We start from the raw sequence: 15682 nt of genomic DNA, 5'->3' as shown, positions 1-15682 counted from the left end.
GAAAGTTTGCCTTTTCTCCAAGTCAGTTCTGAATTCTTGGTAATTTTGAGCAGAGGGATGACATGATCAGATTTAGTTTTCTTTCTCAGTGTTGAGAAATTGGAATTGGGTTTATCATAATTCTTACAACAACCTTAGTAACTGACTTACACATAAGCACATTTTGGTTATTTATTTTTCTGATTAATTCTTTTTAATAATGTTCTAAGCCCCAGTACATGAACTCACCAGACTTCCCAGGTGGTGCTAGTGGTAAAGAACCTCCCTGCCAATGAGGAGACATAAGAGATGTGGGTTCGATACTGGGTTGGGAAGGTCCCATGGAGGAGGGCATGGCAACCCACTCCAGATCCCATGGAGGAGGGCATGGCAACCCACTCCAGTATTCTTGCCTGGAGAATCCCCATGAATAGAGGAACCTGGCAGGCTACAGTCCACAGGGTCACAAAGAGATGGACACAACTGAAATGACTTAGCCCAGCACAGCATGTATGAAGTCACCATCAAGACAAAATTTAGGACACAATCTGTATCTAACTATATGATCTTTCCCACATTTCATCCTGATCTCAGTTTTTTGTCCATCATTATTATCATTCTTTATCTCTCTTGTAGTTTTATTACATTTATATATACTCTTTAAAATGTTAAAATATATTTACCTTTGCAGAAAGAGGATCTCACCAATGGAATATTGTAGTACTTAGACTCTCCTTATTTTATATTTCTGAGATACACTCATATTTGTGAGTGTTGCTGTAGTTAATTGGTGTTTGGAGAAGGGAATGCCTTCCCACTCCAGTATTCTTGCCTGGAGAGTTCCGTGGACAGAGGAGCCTGGAGGGCTATAGTCATAAGGTTGTAAAAAGTCAGACACAACTGAGCAACTAACACTTTTACTTTTTTTCATTGTTATATGATTTCATTGACAGAGTAAACTTTATTTATCCACTCTTGGTGTGATTTGAATTGTTTCTAGATTTTTCTGTTGGCAGTAGTTTTGTTATTAACGTGGCCTGTATATAGTGGCCCTGTGCAAGAGTGTCTGTCTATGTGGGGGGGCGGGGGGGAGGAGCAGTGGTAGTTTAATTGTATAAAAAATGTGAATGTTCATTTTAGGAGATAATAGCATGTTTTTCCAAGTGGTTACACCATTTTTGAAGCTTATTAGCAAAGTGTAACAGACTTTATGTATCTAAACATCTGTGCTTTTTTCTAACAGTTGAGATGGTCATACTTTTTCATCTTTGCAATGCAATCAGTGTAAACTGGAATCTCATTGTGGTTTTGATTACATGTCCCTTTATCATGAAAGGTGTAGTTTCTCTTCATGTTCATTAGCCATACGTGTTTCATCTTTCTGTGAGATTCCTATTCATGCATTTTGCCCATTTTCCTACTGGATTGTTGGTGGGGTTTTTCTTACTTAATTTCTAGGAGAGCTTAAAATATTCTGACACTAATTCTTCATCAGGGCTGTGAACTGTAGCTATATTCTTCCAGTTTGTAACTTGTCTTTTCTCAGAGTATTAGAGATCTTTTGGTATTCAAAAGGTTTTCATATTATTATAGTTCATATTTTCAGTATTTTCAACTATATTTAAAAACTTCTTAGTTTTTGCTTAGAATTTTTCCCTATCCCAGTATTTAAAAGATTTTTTAAATGTTTATTTTTATTTATTTATTTGGCTGTACCAGATCTTAGTTGTGGCTTTAGGGGTCTTTTTAGTTGCAGCATGCGAACTCCTAGTAGCAGCATGGAGGATCTAGTTCCCTGACCAGGGATTGAACCCAGGCCTCCTGTATCAGGAGCTCAGAGTTTTAGCCATTGGACCACCAGGGAAGTCCCTTTAAAAGATATTTAACTGAATTTTCTATTAAGAATTTTTGATTTTTTGTTTTAAATTCCTAATTCTACTGGAATTTGTTTTTTGTGTGACATGACACATGAATAAAATTTCATCTTTTTCCATAGACACTGATTTTATCAATGCTAGTTTTTGAATAAACCCTTTTCCCCTCACTGATCTGACATGCTGCCAGTATGAATAGGTCTCTTCTGTTTTGTTTTTTTTTTTTTAATCAGTTTATCTGTCACTGCATTAATACCATACTTTTTTAATTACTAAGATTCATAATTAATCCTTATATATCTGAGGGCAAACTTTTCTTCCTTGCTTTTCTTTATTCAATAATTGACAAGCTCTTCTTGGCCCTTTATCTTCCATATGTTTTATAATCGTCTTATCATGAACCATGAAAAATTGCAGAAATTGATGAGAATCTCATTGAATTTTTAATTCAAAATTTACTTCTTTGTGTTATAATTTCTAACTCTGAGTATATTATACTTATCTATTTGTTTAGTTCTCAATTACTGTTTCTTAATAATATGGCAAAATTTCCTAGCTTGCTGATGTGTATTATATATTATATAATTTTACATATTTATATTATAATAAGTGTTCAAGCTGGTTTTAGAAAAGACAGAGGAACCAGATATCAAATTGCCAACATCCTCATCAAAAAAGCAAGACAGTTCCAGAAAAACATCTATTTCTGCTTTATTGACTATACCAAAGCCTTTGACTGTGTGGATCACAATAAACTGTGGAAAATTCTGAAAGAGATGGAAATACCAAACCACCTGACCTGTCTCTTGAGAAACCTGTATGCAGGTCAGGAAGTAACAGTTAGAACTGGACATGGAACAACAGACTGGTTCCAAATAGGAAAAGGAGTACATCAAGGCTGTATATTGTCACCCTGCTTATTTAACTTATATGCAGAGTACATCATGAGAAATGCTGGCTGGAAGAAGCACAAGCTGGAATCAAGATTACCAGGAGAAATATCAATAACCTCAGATATGCAGATGACACCACCCTTATGGCAGAAAGTGACTAAGAACTAAAAAGCCTCTTGATGAAACAGAGAGGAGAGTGAAAAAGTTGGCTTAAAGCTCAACATTCAGAAAACTAAGATCATGGCATCTGGTCCCATCACTTCATGGGAAATAGATGGGGTAACAGTGGAAACAGTGTCAGACTTTATTGTTTTGGGCTCCAAAATCACTGCAGATGGTGATTGCAACCATGAAATTAAAAGATGCTTATTCCTTGGAAGGAAAGTTATGACCAACCTAGACAGCATATTTAAAAGCAGAGACATTATTTTGCCAACAAAGGTCCATCTAGTCAAGGCTATGGTTTTTCCAGTAGTCATGTATGGATGTGAGAGTTGGACTGTGAAGAAAGCTGAGCTCCGAAGAATTGATGCTTTTCAGCTGTGGTGTTGGAGAAGACTCTTGAGAGTCCCTTGGACTGCAAGTAGATCCAACCAGTCCATCCTAAAGGAGATCAGCCCTGGGTGTTCATTGGAACGACTGATGTTGAAGCTTAAACTCCAATACTTTGGCCACCTCATGCAACGAGTTGACTCATTGGAAAAGACCCCGATGCTGGGAAGGATTGAGGGTGGGAGGAGAAGGGGACGACAGAGGATGAGATGGCTGGATGGCATCACTGACTCGATGGACGTGAGTTTGGGTAAACTCCACGAGTTGGTGATGGACAGGGAGGCCTGGCGTGCTGCGATTCATGGGGTTGCAAAGAGTCAGACACGACTGAGCAACTGAACTGAACTGAACTGAAGTGTATATGACATGTATTTATAGGTAATTGATATTTTCTGATAGTATTGGAAACAGTGTCTTATTAATTGTATTTTCTAGTTGTTTACTTTTGGTATAAAAAAGCAAATTGACTTTTGTATATTAAGCTTCCATTCATCCATATTGTTAAATTAGAACATGTTATCACATCTGAAATCTAAAAAAATGTCACCCTTACAGAAACAAAATAGAGAGATGGTTTGCCAAGGTTTGGGAATTGGAAGAAATAGGGAGAGGTTTGGTAAAAGGGTACAGACTTTCGGTTTTAAGTTGAATAAAGTCTGAGGATCTAACATAAAACATGGTGACCATAGTTGATAACACTGTTGTATAATTGAATAGTGTAATAGGATAATAGAATTGCTAAGAGAGTAAAATTTAAATGTTGTCACCCCCACAAAAGGTAAATGTGTGAGGTGTGATGGATGTGTTAACTAAATGGGAGGAATCTTTCACAGTATATACATCTATCAAATCATGTCATACACTAGAGTGAAAAAGTGAAAGTCGCTCAGTTGTATTCAACTCTTTGCGACCCCATGGACTATACAGTCCATGGAATTCTCCAGGCCAGAATACTGGAGTGGGTAGCCTTTCCAGTCTTCAGGGGATCTTCCCAACCCAGGGATTGAACTCAGGTCTCCTGCATTGCAGGCAGATTCACTAAATCTTCTACAATTTTAATTGTCAATTTTGCCTCAATAAAAATTGTTCTAAAGTTGTTTGCAGAATTTATAAATATCAAACTTGATTATCATTTTTCCCTTTGATCTGTTAATAATTGAGAGAGATGCATTGAGATATTTCATTACAGTGGCATATTCATCTATTTCTCTCTCTAGTTTTGTTAAAATGTTTGCATATTTAGAAACTATTTTACTTAGTTGTTTTAAAATGCTATGTCTTTTTGAGTAATTGAAATATTCTCATCTGATCCTGAATTTCCTTGTTCTTAGTAATTTCCCCCCCCTTTTTTTTTTGAATTAATCCAATTTGTATTTTTTCACATCACTATGATTGATGTACCTGAGCTCCAGACCTATTCCTAGAATTAGACTAATGGTATCAACATCACCACCGCACTCCAGTACTCTTTTGCCTGAAAAATCCCATGGACGGAGGAGCCTGGCAGGCTTCAGTCCATGGGGTGGCTAAGAGTCAGACACGACTGAGCAACTTCACTTTCACTTTTCACTTTCATGCATTGGAAAAGGAAATGGCAACCCACTCCAGTATTCTTGCCTGGAGAATCCCAGGGACAGGGAGCCTGGTGGGCTGCCGTCTATGGGGTCGCACAGAGTTGGACACGACTGAAGCGACTTAGCAGCAGCAGCAGCATGAATCACCTGAGCATGGGAATTAGTAATGGAGGATGGATATTTTCCAAGAGTATTAGGGTTTTTATTAAATGCACTAAATAATATAACAGTCTCTAAACCAAAGCCACTCTTCTTTTTTCATCTTTGGCATGGCATCCTTTGTCCAGGGTCCTTCCTTCGTTGGAATTGGAAACCATATTTAAGCGCCACATGGCCTATACAACCTTCGTTTCTGGGTCTGCGCTGAAGTGGGAGGATCTGAGGCGAGTTGCGGTAAGATCTAGCTCTTCTCCTCCTTGTCATTTCCCTCAGCTGCAGCGATTAAGATGATAGCATGTTGCTCTTCCCGAAGGTATTACTCCAGACTCTTAAACTGGGGGAAATATGACCTCCTCAACTTAAAAAACTGATCATAGGGGAAATTTTAGCAATTGAACTTCAAATCCTTCTTGACAAATACCAAGCCAATCTCACTGTTTACATACACTTATATTTTTATTTTTTATTTCACTGAAATCTCTATCTAAAACAGTTTGATTTTATCATTCTAATAGATCTGGAAAAGTTGTGGATAGCAGAAGTCCAAGTACGGTACTTACCAGATGTCAGATTTCAAGGAGTCTGCAGCTTTCACCAACTTCTAAACACACCGATAAGCCCTCTGATAGAAAGGGCATGAATGAAGATAGCAGAGATCCCATTTAAGCTGACACTAAGACAGATACAAACCCTCTAGACATCCTTCATTTAAGATCAAGGCCAGCATCCTTTCATGTTTTAGGTTTCACAGAATCATATACACCAAAAGCTTCAGTTTTATTTTTTAATTTATTTATCTATTTTTTTACTTTACAATATTGTATTGGTTTTGCCATACATTGACATGAATCTGCCGTGGGTGTACATGTGTTCCCCTTCCAGAACCCCCTTGCCACCTCCCTCCCCATCCCATCCCTCTGGGTCATCCCGGTGCGCCAGCCCCGAGCACCCTGTATCATGCATCAAACCTGGGCTGGCGATTCATTTCACATATGATAATTTACATGCTTCATTGTCAGTCTCCCATATCATCCCGCCCTTGCCCTCTCCCATAGCGTCCAAAATACTGTTCTATTTATCTGTGTCTCTTTTGCTGTCTCACACACAGGGTTATCTTTACTGATTTACTAAATTCCATATATATGCGTTAGTATACTGTATTGGTGTTTTTCTTTCTGGCTTACTTCACTCTGTATAATAGGCTCCAGTTTCATCCACCTCATTAGAACTGATTCGAATGTATTCTTTGGTTCATCCACCTCATTAGAACTGATTCGAATGTATTCTTTTTAATGGCTGAGTAATATTCCATTGTGTATATGTACCACAGCTTCCTTATCCAATCGTCTGCTGATGGGCATCTAGGCTGCTTCCATGTCCTGGCTATTATAAACAGTGCTGCGATGACCTTCAGTTTTTAAAGCAGAGATCTATAGAGTCAACACAAAGAAGTGAAACAAAAACTGACACAGGCAGAATAATCTTTCTCATCCCTGCAACTTGGGATAAGAACCTCTTCAGTAAATTTTTTTTTTGCTAACCTGAAAGGCAATTGCTTCAAAGGCCTTATTGCTCATTATTGCTCATAAATTGATGTCTTTGGATGATAGGAAAAGTATCACTATGCACTATTCCCATTTTAAAGCAATGTCCATCGTGTCGGGGACCCTGATCCATCCAAGGCACCTCTCTCAGATACCCTCATCCCCAGTCCTTCTCGAGCGTGCTCTCTTTCTCACTGGAATTGTATGACAAAACCATGGGCTGCCCAGGTGGCTCAGTGATAAAGAATCTACCTGCGATGCAGGAGATGCGTGATACGCAGGTTCAGTTCCTGGTTCGGGAAGATCCCCGGAGTAGGGATCTTCTACTCCAGGGCCACCTACTCCACTATTCTGGCCTGGGAAGTTCCACGGGCAGAGGAGCTTTGCGGGCTACTGTCCATGGGGTCGCAAAGAGTCAAACACAACTGGGTGACTAAGCATGCGCCGGGTGAGGGAGCCCTAAGCAAACCCCGACGGGAACAGGCAAGCATGGTCCATGCAATTAACAAGGTGACTGCCGTTTCATCTTGAAGAATAGGTGGACTCTGCAGAAGCGTGCCTGATCATAGCCAACCCTCTGTGCAGTGATTCACATGCTGAAGACTCTTCAAACATCATGAGGTAAGAAGCCGGTGCTGTGTCTTACATGCTCAGATTCTGCTCTTCATTTTCTCTCCTTTAAAATAAAGCCCAGTACATAGGACTAAACAGGTGTCATCTATCATAGCATAGAGGATTCATCATATTCCAGGTTTCTGCCTTATTTTTTGCCCCTAGAGGCTGCAGATGTATGAAAAAAGGAAGTCAAAACAGAGTTTCCTGTATGTTGATGGGCTTCTCCACTTACTTTCCTGGAGTTCTATATGAATAACAGCTGTGTAAATTTAAAAAGCAAACATACAGATAACTGATAAACTGTTCAGATAGCGCCTTTCTCACTAACGTCGCCTCAAAAATAAAGATAGCATGTGTGATTTGTGAACCTTATTCAGAGACTTTATTTACTGGGGTTTTTTCTAGGAGTCTTAGTGAAAGGTTGTGTGTGGTTCAGTATGGTGCACTTTTGACTCTTGGCCGTATTTTCAAGATGGCTTTGGATAGTGTTACCATCCTGAACTGAACTATCCATAAGCAGGAGCTTAATTTGTGGTAACAGATTTAAATGATCATTGTGATGGCAATGCCATTGTACCTAACCCAGATAACCTGTTGGCCCTCATAGAAAAATAAAGGTATATAGCTGAAGGTGACTCTACAAAAAGCAAGGAACAGCTGAGAAACTTGTGCTATGCAGTAAATATGAGAAGAATCTTAGTTTCTTATTTTGTAAAAGTTGTTTTGAGAAAGTTGCATTAGACAGTCTATGAGCTACTTCAATGATAGACAGCAATTTGGTCCCTATTTTTTTTTTAATTAATGTGTTTGAGTTTGAAAGCTACAGTGTATGAAAATTCCTCCTCAAGAATCAGTCCTAGATGACCACAGTCCCTTAATACCAAGAGCTGACCTTACAATAGATATAAGTTGCTAAGTCACGAAAATCATAGTATTCTTCCATGTGTGCTATTAAAGATCATAACAAAGAACTTCATAATATGTGCTTTTCCTGTACTTATGCACACATCAGTTTAACTTTGAATTGAATTATATTACAAAGATGTTAGACATGGCACATCACTAATGAGAATATTTGTTATTTATGTAGGGTGCTCTCTATCAAGAACTATTACCCTAACACCAGGGTCATCATACAGATACTTCAGTCCCATAACAAGGTACTGCAACATTATAGCCTGTTCAGTCTCCTCCTATTTTGGTCTGCAGACCTAGATGAACTTTAGCTCCTCCAAGTAATATATGAACTTACTACTTTCTAGTGGCTCTACACACAAAACGTTTTTGCCAGTTGTAGGTGAAACCGGGAGTCTCATTAAGATTATTAATCACATAAAAATATCAATTTGGCAAGGGTTATGTTTATATACTTTAAAAGCTGCCTGATGGTCTGGAATCCGGTCATCCTGAAGTTAGATACCGACTCAGATCCTTCCGTTCGGGTCACTGACAGGTCTTGACACAGCCTTAAATCCTGAGAGCCACTAAAATAAGTAGGCAGATTGGACAAGGACAAAGGTTTGAGAGATAACCAAGGGCTAGGGCGGGGTTGAACAATGAAATTCATCTACTGCACAAGTCTGCTCATTCAAGACTAGGCGAGATGGCTATTTTATCTAATGCAGAGAAACCAGCACGGATAGTCAAATGAAAGGAAGAAACAGAGGAATATGTTTCAAAGAAAAGAACAAGATTAAACCTCAGAAAAAAAAAAAACTCTAATGAAAAGGAGAAATAAGGACACACACAAGACTGAAAATGAGGGGATGGAAAAATATATTATGTGCCAACGGAAAACAAAATAAATCTGAAGAAGTTGTACCTGTATCAGACAAGATAGACTTTAAAACAAAGACTTTAATCAGATTAAAAGAAGAGCATTGCCTATGATAAAGGGGTCAATCCAGCAAGAAGATATAACATTTGTAAATATTTATGACACCAACATAGGAGGACCTAAATTTATGAAGCACATGTGAAGAAATCTCAAGGGAGAAATAGACGGCAGTACTTTACAGTTGATGTAACGTGTCATATTGGTTTCAGGTGTACAATATTCAATGTTTGTATATGTTGTGAAATGATGTAGTGATTCAGTCTTTTTATAGATTATACTCCGTTTAAAGTTATTTCAGAGTCATGGCTGTATGTCACTCTGCTGTGCGGCATACCCTTGTTGCTTGTCTACTCTATACGCAGCAGTTGATGTTAAGAGAATTCCCTGCCCCTGTCCTGTCACTCCCTCCCTTTACCCACTGATGGCCACTAGCTTGTTACTAGCTTGTTTTCTGTGTCCAAGAGACTGTTTCTCTTACTTTCTACCCTGAAACAGGCCTTTCTGCCAAAGATCCCCAGCTGGAACTGGAACACTGGCGACAACATCATCTGCTTTGCTGAACTAAAGCTTGGATTCATCGCCCAGGGCTGCTTGGTGCCAGGCTTGTGTACCTTCCTGACGTCTCTATTTGTTGAGCAAAACAAGAAGGTAACCTTGTAAACTGATGTTGAATCTTGGCTCTGTCCCCACATCCTCCTCAATTTAAAATCAGATATAGAAAATAAAAATTGAGGAAAGCAAGAAGGCCCCGAGAAATGAGATTTGACTTCTACTTGAGCTGAGAAGGGGTTGAGAGATCTGGACTGAAGTCCCAGGTACCACACTGAGCTTAAAGAAGTTATTTGCCTGATTCTTGCCCAAGAATTCTTATTGTTGCTTAGTCACTAAGTCATGTCTGATGCTTTTTTTTGCCACCCCGTGGACTGTAGCCCACCAGGCTAACTCTGGACATGGGATTCTCCAGACAAGAATCCTGGAATGGGTTTCCATTTCCTTCCCCAGGGGATCTTCCCAACCCAGGTATCGAACCCACGTCTCCTGCATTGACAGATGGTTTCTTTGCTGCTGAGCCACGGGGGAAGCCCTTGTCTAAAAATATTTACTTGCAAAATAGAAACCATAACTCTGCTTCCTCCTTGTACTCCATGATGTTATGAAACTAAATGTATTCGTAAATGTAGAAACAATTTGAATTACTGAAAATGGACATAAAAATAAATGTTATTAGTGGAGATTTTCTATATTAAAATATAAGTTAAATACAAAGTAATGAACAATAATAAATAATTATTTTCATCAAAGAAAAATAATTACACAAGTAATAATTAAAATGTCATTTTACAGATTCTTTTGGGGTGTTCTATGCAGTCCATGGGGTCGCTAAGAGTCAGACACGACTGAGCGACTTCACTTTCACTTTTCACTTTCATGCATTGGAGAAGGAAATGGCAACCCACTCCAGTGTTCTTACCTGGAGAATCCCAGGGACGGCGGAGCCTGCTGGGCTGCCGTCTATGGGGTTGCACAGAGTCGGACACGACTGAAGCGACTTAGCAGTAGCAGCAGCAATAATAATAGCAGCCACATGTTGAATGCCTACTGTGTGTCATACATTTTATATATATGATGTTTCAGTCACAGAAAACTAAACAAACTGATCACATGGCCCACAGCCTTGTCCAACTCAATGAAACTGTGAGCCGTGACATGTAGGGCCACCCCAGATGGACGGGTCATGGTGGAGAGTTCTGACAAAACGTGGTCCACTGGAGAAGGGAATGGCAAACCACTTCAGTGCTCTTATCTTGAGAACCCCGTGAACAGTATGAAAAGGCAAAAAGATGTGACACTGAAAGATAAACTTCCCAGGTTGGTTGCTACCCAACATGCTACTGGAGGAGAGTGGAGAAATAACTCCAGAAAGAATGAAGAGATGGAGCCAAAGTGAAAACAATGCCCAGTTATGGATGTGACTGGTGATGGCAGTAAAGTCCAATGCTGTAAAGAGCAATATTGCATAGGAACCTGAATGTTAGGTCCATGAATAAGGATAAATTGGAAGTGGTCAAATAGGAGATGGCAAGTGTGAACATCAACATTTTAGGAATTAGTGAACTGAAATGGACTGGAATGGGCAAATTTAATTCAGATTACCATAACATGTACTACTGTGGGCAAGAATCCCTCAGAAGAAATGGAGTAGACCTCATAGTCAACAAAAGACTCCAAAATGCAGTACTTAGGTGCAGTCTCAAAAGTGACAGAATTATCTCTGTTCATTTCCAAAGCAAACCATTCAATATCACAGTAATCCAACTCTATGCTCCAACCACTAATGCCAAAGAAGCTGAAGTTGAACGGTTCTATGAAGGCCTACAAGACCTTCTAGAACTAAAACCCCCAAAAGATGCCCTTTTCATCATAGGGGACTGGAATGCAAAAGTAGAAAGTCAAGAGACACCTGGAGTAATAGCCAAGTTTGGCCTTAGAGTACAGAATGAAGCAGGGAAAAGGCTAACAGAGTTTTGTCAAGAGAATGCACTGGTCATAGCAAACACCCTCTTCCAACAACACAAGAGAAGACTCTACACATGGACATCTCCAGATAGTCAATACCAAAATCAGATCGATTATATTCTTTGCAGCCAAAGATGGAGAAGCCGTCTACAGTCAGCAAAAACAAGAACAGGAGCTGACTGTGGCTCAGATCATGAACTCCTTATTGCAAAATTCAGACATAAATTGAAAAAAACTAAGGAAAACCACTAGACCATTCAGGTATGACCTAAAGCAAATCCCTTATGATTATACAGTGGAAGTGACAAATAGACTCAAGGGATTAGGTCTGATAGACAGAGTGCCTGTAAAACAATGGACGGAGGTTCATGACACTGTACAGGAGGCAGTGATCAAAGCCATCTCCAAGAAAAAGAAATGCAAAAAGGCAAAATGCTTGCCTGAGGAGACCTTATAAACACCTGAGAAAAGAAGAGAAGTGAAAGGCAAAGGAGAAAGGGAAAGATAAACCCATCTGAATGCAGAGTTCCAAAGAATAGCAAGGAGAGATAAGAAAGCCTTCCACAGTGATCAATGCAAAGAAATAGAGGAAAACAATAGAATGGGAAAGACTAGAGATCTCTTCAAAAAAATTAGAGATACAAAGGGAACATTTCATGCAAAAATGGGCACAATAAAGGACAGAAAAAGTATGGACCTCACAGAAGCAAAAGATATTAAGAAGAGGTGGCAAGAATACACAAAGAACTATACAAAAAAGATCTTCACGGCCCAGATAACCACGATGGTGTGATCACTCACCTAGAGCCAGACATCCTGGAATGTGAAGTCAAGTGGACCTTAGGAAGCATCACAATGAACAAAGCTAGTGAAGGTAATGGAATTCCAGCTGAGCTATTTCAAATCCTAAAAGATGATGCTGTGAAAATGCTGCACTCAATACACCAGCAAATTTGGAAAACTCAGCAGTGGCCACAGGACTGGAAAAGGTCAGTTTTCATCTCAATCCCAGAGAAAGGCAATGCCAAAGAATGTTCAAACTACCACACAGTTGCACTCATCTCACATGCTAGCAAGGTAATGCTCAAAATTCTCCAAGCTAGGCTTCAATAGTATGTGAAACAAGAACTTCCAGATGTTCAAGCTAGATTTAGAAAAGACAGTGGAACCAGAGATCAAATTACCAAAATCTGCTGGATCATCAAAAAAGTAACAGAATTCCAGAAAAGCATCTACTTCTGCTTCATTGACAACACTAAAGCCTTTGCCCTGCTTCATTTTGTACTCTGCTCTATTGACTACACCAAAGCCTTTGACAGTGTGGATCACAACAAATTGTGGAAAATTCTTAAAGAGATGAGAATACCAGACCACCTGACCTGCCTCCTGAGAAATCTGAAGTCAAGAAGCAACAATTAGAACCAGACATGGAACAACAGACTTGTTTCAAATTGGGAAAGGAGTATGTCAAGGCTCTATATTGTCCCCCTCCTTATTTAACTTATATGCAGAGTACATCATGAGAAATGCCAGGCTGGATGAAGCACAAGTTGGAATCAAGATTGCCAGGAGAAATAGCAGTAACCTCAGATATGCAGATGACACCACCCTTATGGCAGAAAGCGAAGAGGAAGTAAAGAGCCTCTTGATGAGGTGAAAGAGAAGATTGAAAAAGCTGCCTTAAAACTCTACGTTCAGAAAATGAAGATCATGGCATCTGGTCTCATCACTTCATGGCAAATAGATGGGGAAACAGTGGAAACAGTGACAGACTTTCTTTTCTTGGGCTCCAAGATGACTGCAGATGGTGACTGCAGCCATGAAATTAAGACACTTGCTCCTTAGAAGAAAGATATGACCAACCTAGACAGCATATTAAAAAGCAGAGACATTACTTTGCCCATCAAAGTCTGTCTAGTCAAAGCTATAGTTTTCCTATTAGTCATGTATAGATGTGAGAGTTAGAGCCTAAAGTAAGCTGAGTGCCAAAGAATTGATGCTTTTGAACTGTGGTGTTGGAGAAGACTCTTGAGAGTCTCTTGGACTGCAAGGAGATCCAACCAGTCCATCCTAAAGGGAATCAGTCCTGAATGTTCATTGGAAGGAAGCTGAAGCCGTAATGCTTTGGCCACCTGATGCAAAGAACTGACTCTTTGGAAAAGACATGATTCTGGGAAAGATTGAAGGCAGGAGGAGAAGGGTACAACAGAGGATGAGATGGTTGAATGGCATCACCAACTCAGTGGACATGAATTTGAGCTCCGGGAGTTGGTGATGGAAAGGGAGCCTGGTGTGCTGCAGTCCACTGGATCGCAAAGACTTGGAGAGGACCAAGTGACTGAAGTGAACTGAAATGATGTTTCTCTCAGTATTTCAAGGGAGTATCCCAGTTGTGGAAGCTAGTTAGCTGACTGTATAATAAGTTTATGAATAGCAGACAGAGAATTGTCTGACTTACAATCTTACTATTGTGCCCTGCACCTCTGGTTGTTGGATATCTACTCCTAGTCTCCTACATCAGGTCTTTTGATACCTTTGCTTGAGACAAATTAAGTGGCTCATTGGACTACCAGGATGAAATATGATACCACATAGCATGGCCTTCCAAATGCCATCCCCATGAAATGCTCCAGGAAAGGTATTCTTAATGCTCAGCTGGGTCTGGAAAACTCAAAGTTTCTCCAGGAGTGACCTTTCTCTCCATCTAATTATGCATCCACATTTGCCTCTTCTTATACTCAATTTTATTTATGGCTTCTCTTTGCACTTTATTTCCTTTTTTCAAATAAATTTAAAAAAAATTTGCATTCCTTTTCTGGTTCCTTCACCAGTACTGTAAATAAAAAGCAAAAGAAGTGAGAGTCAAAAGCTACTCTGGCAGCAAAATGCTCACTGGAAACCACAGAATTCCTTCTGTGAATATAAGGACATGAGGCTTCCCAGATGGCACTGGTAGTAAAGAACCCGCCTGCCAGTGCAGGAGACATAAGAGGTGTGAGTTTGATCCCGCATGGGAAGATCCCCTGGAGGAGGGCATGGCACCCCACCCCAGTGTTCTTGCCTGGAGAATCCCACTGACAGAGGAGCCTGGTGGGCTACAGTCCATAAGGTCGCAAAGAGTCCGATACGACTGAAGCAACTTAACACATGACACACACACACATACGGAGAAGCAGAACTGGCCATCAGGCAGTCAGAATGAGCTTTGGTGATGCTACAGTGAACAAACTTTAACCTTCACTTAGTGGTCACTGTGTGTGACCCAGAAAGTGGCTGGTGAGGACATTGTCTTTGCCTGTGAGTTGTAAGCTTAGAAAAGCGAGAATTAACTGCAATATCTGTTGTGGTGACTATGACTTTACTCTCAGTATCTGGAGAAAATAGAGTGTGAACTCTACATGAAGACTTTGTCTCCTTCGTGGAAATACAGAAGGTACAGATGAACAACTTGCCCTGTTGTGGCTTTGTTTTCTGTCATTGTTTGTTGTTGGTCTTTCTTATCATTTGTTTGTCTAAGTTGGAACCTCCTCAGTGATGATGGTCGCTTGTCAATATTCATACAGTGGCTTCTTAGGAATTAAGGGAGACTTGGGGTCATGATCTTTTGTTGTTCAGGGGGTTGAAGTCTGAAACCCCCTTTCAGGAATTCTAAACTGGTCAGGGTCAGGGCAAAATTGTCTCATGTTGTACTCTGCTCTGGCACTTTAGATTCTGTAATTAATTAAATTAATTAAGTTAGCTAAAATTAATTCAATTACTTATTAACTAAAATTAATTAAACTATTAACTTAGATTTAATGGTCAGGATGCCACTGTCTTATGGCCCACTTTGCTCGTATGAGGCATTTAAACTTTCTCTGACAGTTTCTGCATCTGTAAAATAAGACTTGCTAATCTACTTATAGGCTTCCCAGGTGACGCTACTGGTGAAGAATCCATCTGCAATGCAGGAGACATAAGAGACGTGTGTTTGATCCCTGGGTTGGGATGATCACAGGGAGAAGGGAATGGCAACCCACTCCAGTATTTTTGCCTGGAGAGTTCCATGGACAGAGGAGCCTGGCAGGCTGCAGTCCATGGGGTTGCAAAAAGTTGGGCATGAGTGAAGGAACTTAGCATGCAATCTACTTGTGACCTG

The 15682-nt window shown here is 39.9% G+C and overlaps 1 protein-coding gene across 4 annotated transcripts in view; it reads left to right on the top strand.

Moving 5' to 3' along the window:
* The window catches only part of KCNU1 (potassium calcium-activated channel subfamily U member 1), a 144703-nt gene that overhangs the window by 37400 nt on the left and 91621 nt on the right, over positions 1 to 15682 (top strand). For all 4 annotated transcript variants that reach the window (XM_081523437.1, XM_081523432.1, XM_081523433.1 and 1 more), the window contains 4 exons: positions 5160 to 5265; positions 7114 to 7196; positions 8281 to 8350; positions 9523 to 9675. In XM_081523437.1, the coding sequence (XP_081379563.1) occupies positions 5160 to 5265; positions 7114 to 7196; positions 8281 to 8350; positions 9523 to 9675 (412 nt within the window). The remainder of the gene's footprint in view (positions 1 to 5159; positions 5266 to 7113; positions 7197 to 8280; positions 8351 to 9522; positions 9676 to 15682) is intronic.

Source organism: Giraffa tippelskirchi, chromosome 8, assembly GCF_054371585.1.
Source record: "Giraffa tippelskirchi isolate mGirTip1 chromosome 8, T2T-mGirTip1v1.2.pri, whole genome shotgun sequence".
Lineage (NCBI taxonomy): Eukaryota > Metazoa > Chordata > Mammalia > Artiodactyla > Giraffidae > Giraffa > Giraffa tippelskirchi.
This window is presented reverse-complemented; position numbering and strand designations above follow the sequence as displayed.